General features: G+C 36.4%; 1 protein-coding gene across 1 annotated transcript; it reads left to right on the forward strand.

Moving 5' to 3' along the window:
* Window positions 1–2,462: 2,462 nt before the first annotated feature.
* On the forward strand, window positions 2,463–3,443 carry LOC102697078 (olfactory receptor 6N1-like). The gene has a single exon (XM_006643336.1). It carries the CDS (start codon window positions 2,463–2,465, stop codon window positions 3,441–3,443), a length of 981 nt encoding a protein of 326 aa, XP_006643399.1.
* Window positions 3,444–11,486: the final 8,043 nt, after the last annotated feature.

Here is an 11,486-nt window from a genome sequence, read left to right on the forward strand (position 1 = left end):
AAAATGCTTAAGTCTTGCTTTTCACATACATAACAACATAAACATTTCAACTTAAATAATCATAAAGATTGTTAAATCTGTGCTTGTACTACCTATTCATGATCACGATCCAGTGTTTATCTCACATCTCTGCTTGAAATTGAAGTGCTAAAGGATGTTAGGCAATCATGTTCTCCTATCCCCAGTTTTTCAATTTTTCATAAATATCTTGAGATTGCTTTATTCTTAGAATGGAGTACACTTAAATATTGTACATTGAGACAATCTCCTAGAAACTGACACAGAGATGAGTGAATTTGCAAGTAAATGCACATTTTGAAATTCAAGGTGTGGGTGGGCTGTGTATCAATAGCCAATATCATAAAAACATTTCAGTGCCAGTACTGGACATCTGATTTTAGTCTGTCAAAGAGAAATAGAAATAAGACACAATTACAGTATGTGTCCCTTTCTATCTTAAACATGCAAATGTATAGAATGAAAAACACCTCATATTACATCTTACTGTACATCAGTTAACAATATTGGTAGCAGTGAAGTATTATGACATGTTAGTTAAATCCTGATGTTCCTTTTTTTAAGGCAACACTTGTGATTACATTAAAATATTTAAGATCCATTTAATTTTGTTAATCAGTGATTAATTTAATGTAATCATAATCACACAAACACACAAAACATACTGATATTCAAATGCAAAACAACCACCCAGCCCAACTGTCATGGATAGATTGAAAATCAAATTGCAGGTGTTGATATAGAGGAATTAGCTAGACTAACCAAAGGTGAAGTTCCTTTTATAGTCATGTGATTACCCAAAAAATAAGGCGCTATATCTCGGGAACAAAAGCAACACAAATGCCCAAACCAGCAGAAACCAAGCACTAAGTAATGTGACGGGTTTCATTGTTTGTGCTGTTTGTAGAAGGGACAACTTCATAGAGCTGTCACTAGTTGCTATGAAAAACCTAACAGGATGCACTGCAATCGATAAGTGGCTGCCCAGCTTACAGAAGCATACAATTACATTGGGAATATGTCAGATATTAAACTGAGAAGACATTTGACAACTGTGTGGAAGCCTGAATTAAATTCTTCAATAACAATATAACATCAGAGTTAGGAGAATCTCTGATATAAAATAATTAGAAGGAAGTATTACCTTTTGGTGAAAGGAGGCTACAGTACATTAATTTACTATATTTTGTTGTTTGTTATTCGTTCATGCTTGCTTGGGACTCCTGAGTAATTTAATATTCTTCAAGGTTTTATTTGATAGGTAAAAAGCAAACAAAACATTGTTTTTTTAATGCTTGGTGTGTTTACATTCTCTAGATTTACAAGATTGCTCATAAGGGGAAATGTTTGATTCTCATCATTTGGAAAAGTGCACACACTTTCTTTGTGTCCTCTGTGACTGCCTAATGACTGTTTCTAATCACCTCTGAGGCACACTGTTTAGACTCCCACAGGATACAAAAATGACATAAAACTATTCAATACAGTCTATAATCCTATCCTTCAGTCTTTTGCAATGATCAGAGTAGGTAAGTATACTTTGTTTTTGACTATATTAGATTGATTTAGTCTTTCCTTACTAAATTATTGTACACAATCAGGGGTAAATAAATATGTATTTTATGACCACAAACTACTTTACGCTAATTACAGTAAATATTTAATGGAGTCCATGTGGTAAATTGTATTTTCTATTGTAAGAATGTATGTGTACTATTTGTCTGTTACTTATATACTGTACATGAGAAAAAGTCATGTTAATATTTCACAATTTATAATTCACAAAATCTTTACACATATAATCACAGTGACTCCAGATAAATTACGACTGTGGGCATTTATTTAGAATTATACTAAGGGCAAACTGCAATTGTGTTATTGGAGACTGTAGATCCATTGCAAAGCTCATGGGACATATCTAGGACTGAGTGAGCTTTTACACATTAAATGAATAGCCTTATACTCTACATGAGTATTTATTTTCTATTAACAGTAAACTCTGTGTTAAACAGAAGCATGTTAAGTGAACATGTTGTGCTAAGAAACAGGTCAATTCCATAAATAATTAGATTTAGAATGAGTATTATTTTTAATTTGATAATATGAGCTAGGTTGCATGTCCACAATTATCACTATAATGTTTCAAAGTATTTAACATTTTCTTTTTTTGTGCATTTCTGTATAACGTCTTAGAAAACATAATAAATATGAGAGTAAGCATTAATAACACGAACCAAACAGGATCAATGGTTTAATTTGAAATAGCTTAATTTCAAATTCCATTTTGAATAGTGCTAATTTGAAACTTAGTTAGCTATTAATGTTAATAAGATTGAATTGTCTAAGGGATGTGTGTGAATAGTTTCCAGGTTTAAAAAATGAGGTTCTGTCTTTTACATGAAAAAAAATTGTTTTCTTCTTTCATGTTTCAGAATAATTTAGCCATGGATGACACAAACCAAACAAGGGTCACAGAATTCATTATTGTCGGATTCCCAGGACTTCAGGACCCAGAGAGGAAGGCTATTCTGTTTGTTGTCTTCCTCACATTGTATCTTATGATTTTATTGGGAAATCTCCTTCTTATTGGCATATATGTAGCAGATTCAGGCTTACACACCCCAATGTATATGACAATATTCAGCCTGGCCATCATTGACATCACCCTTCCGACATGTACTGTACCTACAATGTTAAATGTGTTCAGGTCTGCTACATATGCTGTCCCCATACAAGCTTGTTTCACCCAAACATATTTCTTTCTGGCATTGGGCTGCGTTGAATGTTTTATCCTCTTAATAATGGCTTATGACAGATATCTTGCCATCTGCCACCCTCTTCACTACCCCACCAAGATGAGCCACAGATTTACTTTAAAACTCATCACTATATGTTGGTTGGGAGGATTCCTGTGCCCAATTCCTGCTTTTAGTTTGGGGATGACAAAGCCATACTGTGGACCCAACAAGGTTTTACAGTGTTTCTGTGACTACTCTGGAGTGCTACGCTTGGCTTGTGCAGACATTGTCTTGAGCAGCTATGTGGCTTTAGCTGTCGGTATGTGTGTGTTATTTATCCCTATGTTCTTCATCCTGCTATCTTATCTAAAGATAATTAAGTCAGTGCTCCAGATTGTCAGTTCTGAGGGAAGATTCAAAGCCTTCTCTACCTGCGGCTCACACCTGCTGGTCATTTCTATCTTCTATCTTACTGCAGCAGGTGTTTATATCTCCTACAGGATTCCTGGGAATTCTGTGGATCTGCGAATCTTTGGGGCGGTCTTTCAAAATATATTCCCTCCTCTCATGAATCCAATCATTTACTGTCTGCGAACGAAAGAGATCAGGGCTAGCTTGCTTAAAACCTTTAATGTTGGACGTTTCTATCCGCTTAGGACAGAGATCAGATCTCGTGTGATAGCTTAAGTCACAGCATGAAACAATAATTTCTCACATATAAGCATTCCTGCATTACAACCACTAGTGAAACCTATTAGTGGATTTAAAAACAATAGGAACAGTTTAGTACACATCTTCAGTGCAAACACTATATTGCCATGTGTACACAGTGTATATCTTTACAAAGCTTGTACTTTGAGACTTTTACTTATTTCCAGAAATCTGTAACAAATATAAATCTGGACTACTTTACATCCTGAAGAAGTTAGAACCAAAAACAACACTAATCACTCCATTTACTTTTATTATTTTTGAAATAATAATGTATTAATATCATATGCATGCTTGACTTATTATTTCTGCACTGTCTGGAATTGAGGAATGCTCTTAGAGCATTTAATACTCCGTGGATATCTGCAGAATATCATTTGTACTACACATTCCTCAGGATAATGTGTACACAAACCTTTATTCCAGAATGCAATACAGTAAACAAATTAATTCTAACAAAGCAAATAGTAGTAAAATAGTAATGATATATAAGTAAAATAGTCATGATATGGTAAATAAGAAGTAAAAATATAGGTTACATTTAACTTTAGCAATATCCTTAAACCTGCCTCTGGCATGAAACATATCATTTGCTTATTCGCTCAGATTTTCATTTTTTTAAGAAGTACACTTTGATATGGCAAGGAACCTGCAATACTAGATTTTGTTGTCAGCATATGCATGCATAACCTAAGAACCGTAACATATGATCACATAGTTAATAAATTCAGGTTTAACATGAGGTAAAATACTACATACGGTAAATGTCTCACTGTGTAACAGATAATAAGGAGACCTTGCTTGGTATATTTTTTTCTTAAAAAATAATGTAAGTGAAGTGAGTACTGAGAAGACTAAGAATAAAAAAACGACACATCTTGTTGCTTCATCCAAAGTTACTTAAATTGCTTGGTAGCTAGCTAGGTATTTTACTCTAACAGATTAACTGAGGTACTTTGCTCAAGAATACAACAGCAGTGTCACACACAAAGTATGCACCTGGCTTTAAACATACAGCTTTTTAACAAAACAAAAGACTTCTCAATCACCCTTCAACTACACTTCTACATAATCACAATACAGTTTAAACTAAAGTTCTATTCCAAACTTCACCCAGACAATTACAATAAAGCTATGCAGACTGACAATTATAGTTATTTAATAGGACTCTTGCCAAACACTGCATGAACTGCCTTAAAAAGATTTCTTCACCACAAAGCCTTGTGAGCTGAGTGTTATTTTAGAACATCTTCCTCCCTCCTCCAAGACTTAAAAAAAAGTGATGATCCCTGCTCCAAAACTCTTTGTTAATTCCTCCCTCAAATTTTAGAATCACGTTATTGAGTTTTGGTTGCAGAGACAATTAAACTTGTGTTCAGCAATGTAATAATACAGCATTGCATTAGGACTATGAAATGTAAGTCAAATGCAAATGCTGGGTGAGAGGCAGATGAGATCAGAAAACCTGCAGGCAGCATGCAGACAGGGAAACTGCACAGAACTGTGTATCCACAAAGACGCTGTGCAGGTGATGTGCGGAAGCTGCACGGGCTACATATAGGTGGCATGCAGACAGGGGAACTGCGCTGCAGATGGATATGCAGACAAATGGCATTATGCTGTGTCAGGCTAGGAAACCAAGAAGTGAACAGTCCAAGTATGCAGCCGAGCAGGTGAGGTTAAAGCAAGTAAATCACACACAGGAGATATGTTGAGAGTGGTCTGGGTCAGAAAAGTGAGGGTCAGATCCCAGAAGGCACAGCAGCACAATACAAAGAATGTCTAGAAGATGAGTTGAAAGCAAGCCAGGGACCATGCTGAGATAAAAACCATAGAGATAAGCCAAAGGGTGATCAGGAATGAAGTCATAACAAAGCAAAGGTCAGGATACTAAAAAAGTATGGAAGGTCATGCTGGGTGACAAACATGGAATTTTTGTGTTTTTTTTAAATTGTGAAAGGTGGTTGCATTAATATTTCATGGCATTTAATAATTGCTAATTTTCTCATATTATCTCACATCTCACAGATATACTGTGATTTGATTAAAAAGAAGTAGTACTGTCAATATTTGTGAATCTATAAAAGTAACATATTTTCTTTAAATGATAAACATTGTAACTTGAATAATTTAAATGAACATAAGTGTAAAACGGTTATATCCTATTAAAATGATTTATTTGGGGGAAAATATTCTATATTAGAAATGTTATTGTAAGTTGATCTCCATGTGAATGCTGTCCAGAAAACAAGCTGATGAGGGGGGACAGAACAAAGCAAAGTTTTGCAGGAGGGAGGAAGGAGTTTAGAAGCAGAGCAATGTAGGGGATTTTGGAGGAGGGAGGAGGATGTCCTAATATGTGTACTGTAATATAGGGAGAGTAACAACTCTCTTCCTCAGGAGGATACGTTTTTTTTTATTTTGCACCTTACAGATTGGAGTGAGATTTTCCCAGTACCTCAGACAGGTACAGTATGTAAGCACGTCATGCAAAAACTAATGAAATAACAAGAAAAAAGTACAAAAGGAACAAAAGCATTCAGAGGAAAGAATCTGAACAAGTAAAAACATCAACCCTGAGTGTAATAAATTAAAAATAAATTAAATTAGACTAATAGTAGGACTAGCTGATCAGATGGTCTCCCAAAATAATGCAAATACATTTTTAAAACTGTAATATTTCCTGATTCATACCAAACTTTGTGGAAGCTCCAAAAACTCCTTCTGGCAGGGAAAATACATTATAAACATATACACATTTATACAGATGCAGCCATTCAAAATGGGTGAGGTATTTCGCGGCATACCCGGTGGGCATGTCGCGGTATCACGCTGTGTCACGTGGTTAATCGCGCGTCATTTGACTCTCTGCCGGAAACTATCCGGCGTCACCTTGTAAAACCGCCAGGGGGAGCTTAACCTCTCATGTACAGCATTTGAGCTTTTAATTTTGAACTGTGTATTACAGCATGTTAATCATCAGTCATTAAAATGTTGGTATATTTTATGAAAGCAAGATTGCTCAGTTGGATAAAAGTACACAACCTACCTTTACCAGAAATATTTATGCATCAAAGCCTTTACTGAAGATATTACTAATAGTATTAATAATGGATGGCTTTGGACAAGCTGTATACTCAAAGTATAATTTCTTTAGCACATTTGTACAAGCACTTGGAATCTGTCCAAGCCATACTTTGTCAGGCATTTTGTTTTACTTCAATGGGCATAAAAACTTCCTTGCTTTTAACAGGGCGTTTCATAATTTCTAACTACGAAAATGATTTAAAATGCGACACTTATCATTCAACTAGAGCTCAAAATATCGCAAGGATCCTCAAGAGCACAGCAAAGATATTGCACACACACACGATAGAAGCAGGAACCGCTGTCAGAAGGGAAGAAGGTAACTATTCATTGTTATCAAAAATGACTTAGAATCGATCATGTTGCGATATTTTGAAATATAAAAGTCAATTGATTGTCCATAACATTGCTATTCTATTTTTTCGAAGAAATGTTTGTTAAAAGAAAAGTCCAGCTCCAGCTGGATTTGAACAGACAACCTGTGCATTGTTAGTCACGCTCATAGACCAGTAGGCTACAAGACAACTCACATGAAAAGGGAGGCGAAACAGTCCTACACAGCCCTGTCGCAGTACACGAATATAATCATACCGTTATTAAATTCTTTAGATACGCGATTCCATATTATATTCCCTATTAATCAAATTCTAAAAGTATGCTTGTTGACTCCGGTATCACGTTAGTTAAAGACTTCGAAGCTTAAAATGTTTAGGAAGAAATGGAATACTGGTGTGTATTTTTTTCTTTAAAGTACCAAGACCAGCTATATACTGTATGTTTATGTTCCAAGATTAATATCGTTTATGGCCTTCACACGTGGTACAGTATGCTCCTATTCTTTTTATGCTCAGCTACTAAGATTTCCCTTCAGTGGTTAAATTCAATATCTACAACGGGCACAGTAAAGACGTTTACAGTAAGTCTTTCTATGACAGACCAACGGACCACGAGTGCCCCTGTCGGTCAACCAATCACGTACCGCGGTACCCAGCGTCATTTGCGTCATGATACGTGACACCGCAGCCAATTACCTGCGGTATGTGTCTGTACCGCGCACTTTGAATGGCTGCATCTGTACAGTATATTCCACCATATAGGCTTGCAACTCTTTTACAGAAACAGTGTATTTTGGCTGAGATTGCAGCCAAAAAGAGTTGGGATCACATCCCTCTTAGGTCTATGAGCAGCAAACTCAGAATAAAAAAAAGTCACAAGTGTAGAAATTGTTAGACATTTTAGGGAAATTATGTAACTCATATAAACCTGTTTTAGATCATGTCATGACAAATTAAACGTTATCTCAAATCTTTAAAGAGCATCCAGGAGAAAGATCGCTTTTTCATGGATTTATTGTATTTACCTAAAAGGATGCTGTGATGCTTATTTGTAGAAGGAATTATGATTCCGTTGTCTGTTTCTGCTGTGATTTTTACATACTGACAAAAATATATAACACCTTTCAGTTACTATTGTTTCCATGAAACTTTTTTAGATTCATAGTGGGTGTATTGTGTGGAGTCGAATCCTGGATCTGGTCTTCTCTCTTGGACACCTCTGAAAGATAAACCATTTCAGTCTCCAATAAATCTCTAAATACAATGTGCCCAGGCCTTGACATTATTAGAGTGCATGAGTGTGGATTATGTGGATTACAGGAAAATAGTCATAGATAGTCCTTAATAGACCAGATGTTGGTTTAGCTTTCAGGCTATTATGTGGTGATTCTCAAATGAACCATTGTTTTCATTTGAGGCCACTGAGCAAGTAGGAAAATAAATTGACCACATAAAAATACCTCACGCTAACCAATGAAGAAAGAAGTCTGAAGAGGAACTAGCATACTGTATGTGTTTGAAGGGAAAATACAGTATACAGAGAGGAATATTTTTTTGTGGACAAAAGATCAATGGGAAAAAAAGCTTGAATATAGGCTGTAGGTCATTCATTACATGGGTGCAGAATAATTGTTGCCTGATTATAGATCTAGATATCTTGACTAAAGTCTAAAGTGGAAGAAGCCTAATCAGAAATCAAAGCCAAAACCCTGGATCTAACTTACTGCTTGTTTTGTTATGTTTTCCTGAATAATTCATGGACTAATTAGATTTGTCTGCAGGCAGTAAATGGGAGATGCAAACTACTGAGATCATTATAAGTAACTGTTTACCAAATGGCTTGGGATAGACAAATACTAACAATGGCAAAACATGTTTTACCTGAAGAGGATGGTTTCAGGTGTCACAAACACACAAACTGGAATTAATTAATTTTTCTGCTTGTTTCATGAAAAAGCAAAACACTCATTAGCATTACTGATGCTATTCTTAGCCATAGCAAATCTCTACATTCTTTTCAGACTCTCTCAGCAATTACTCCTTTAGGAATCCCACTTTCCCTGCTGTGATCCAGCTAACAACTGTAATTACCTCTTTAGTGGGGTCATTAACCTGATCTAATTTGTCTCACAAGAGCAGAAACAACAATAAAATATCTAGTAGTCTCTGTTAATTCTGCTCTTTATCAAAAACTTCTGCAACATGATACAGTAAGTGACAATTTAAGATTCCCAGCCTGAATACTTTCACCAAGGTTGTTTTTGCCAGGAATTAGATTAATATTAATCTGCTAACAGTGTTTTTTTTTGGTGTGGAACATGGCATTTGGGGTATCATCCCTTTTTAATGATGCTATGAAGAACAGCAAACACTACTCAGAGTAAAAGGTATATGAGTTTGATGAAGAACAGGTAATATTTTGTGACTTCATCTTTGTTTTTATTTTTAACTGAAGAGCAAAAGTGTTTCTAAACAAAAATATATATTTTACAGTGATAAAGTGCCTTTTTTTTGAAAATTAATGTAGTCTAGAAAACACATAAAGTGACCCCATGCCAAGTGGATACATCAATTTGCAGAGGGTGTGAATCAGCAGTTTTGAGACTAGTTACAACTTCATACACTCTGCAAGGTGGTGAGCGTGACACTATTCATGTCAAAGATTCAGAAGATCCTGTTGAACACTCCTCTCTGCAAGACATTATCTCTAAAATGCTTTCTTACGATATTCTATTAATCTTCTACAACATTTTTAAGGTTTTCTATTATAATTTCAATTTCTTTAGCACTTCTATTAATCCTTAATTGTGCATATAGGCTATAAAAATGTCCTCATAAAATAAACCTAATGCCTCCTAGGACCTCATGCAACTTATGAAAATGTAAATTAGTTCAGTTTGATGATATTATTAATAATATATAAAATATTATCTCAAGGAGAGGAGAGAGATAGGCAGTGACCATTGCAGGTTGGACACTCATGAAGTGCTCTCCTTCCAAAGACACTGGTGTGATATATGAACTGGACAGATGCTAACATGTAACACTAATGTTATTGTGTGTATTGCTGTATTTAATCAAGACTGTGATTTAATAAACAGTGCTTGTTTTTCTAAATGTTGACTTACGTTTGTTACCTGTTTATCATCTTACAGTTCAGCTCAGTTTACCTGTCACATACACAAGTGCAATGAAATGTTTATTTGCATAAATGCTTTGATTAAAAAAAACTTTAAGGAAACATGAAAAACATAAACACTGAACAGTAGCAGTAACAACAAGTTAAATAACATATACTGTAACTTAAAAAACAGGTAATGCAAGCAGTATGAGAAAAGAAAAATAAACATCAGTGTGAGCCAGAGGTTGGGGTAGAGTTCAGTAATCTGAGAGCTTGCGGGAAGAAACTGTCTCTGAATCTGAAGGTATGTGCTTTTATGCTCCTTTAATCCTTCTCAGAAGGAAGGAGAGAGAAAAGTGAGAAACCAGGATGAATGGTATCCTTAACAATACTTCCAGCCTTCCTGAGACAGTGAGTTGTAATAATGTCCACAATAGAGTGGAGCTGTATACCAATAATGGAACAGGCTGACCTGATCACCCCCTGTAAAGCCTTTTGGTCAGACAAAGAGTTGCCAAACCACACTGTAATACCACATGTGAGCACACTTTCAGAAGTGCACCAGTAAAATGTAGCAAGGATAGTTAAAGATAGACCAAATGTTTTCAACTGTTGAAGGAAGTAAAGGTGCTGTTGTGCCTTCCTTGTAGCTCCAGTTACATGCTGGGACCATGTTAAATCATTAGTAATGTAGGCACCCAGAAACGTAAAGCTGCTAACCATCTCTACAGCCACCCAATTGATGTGAATATGGGTGTGGTTCCTATCCTGCTTTCTAAAAGTAACAACCAGCTCTTTCGTTTTGCTGATGTTGAGCGAGAGTTTATTGTTCATCACTCCACCAGTTTCCTGACCTCATCTCCATAGGTCGTCTCATCATTACTCGCCAGCAGCCATATCACCCTGCAACTCACAACAGACAACCCACTGAAGCTAAGCAGGTGTGAGCCTGGTCAGTTCCTGGATGTGAGACCTCCTGGGAAAAACTTAGGTTGCTGCTGGAAGAGGTGTTAGTGGAGCCAGCAGGGAGAACTCACTCTGCGGTCCATGTGGGTCATAATGCCCCAGTATAGTGACGGGGACACTATACTGTAAACAGGCACCGTTCTTCGGATAAGACGTAAAACTGAGGTCCTGACTCTCTGTGGTCATTAAAAATCCCAGGGCGTTTCTCAAAAAGTGTAGGGGTGTAACCCCGGTGTCCTGGCCAAATTTCCCATTGGCCCTTACCAATCATGGCTTCCTAATAATCCCCATCTATGAATTGGCTACATTACTCTGCTCTCCTCCCCACTGATAGCTGATGTGTGGTGAGTGTTCTGGCGCACTATGGCTGCCATCTCATCATCCAGGTGGATGCTGCACATTGGTGGTGGTGAAGGGGAGTCCTGTACCTGTAAAGCTCTTTGAGTGGAGTGTCTAGAAAAGCGCTATATACAGTGCCTTGCGAAAGTATTCGGCCCCCTTGAACTTTTC

Source organism: Lepisosteus oculatus, chromosome 13 (assembly GCF_040954835.1).
Source record: "Lepisosteus oculatus isolate fLepOcu1 chromosome 13, fLepOcu1.hap2, whole genome shotgun sequence".
NCBI classification, from domain to species: Eukaryota; Metazoa; Chordata; class Actinopteri; order Semionotiformes; family Lepisosteidae; genus Lepisosteus; species Lepisosteus oculatus.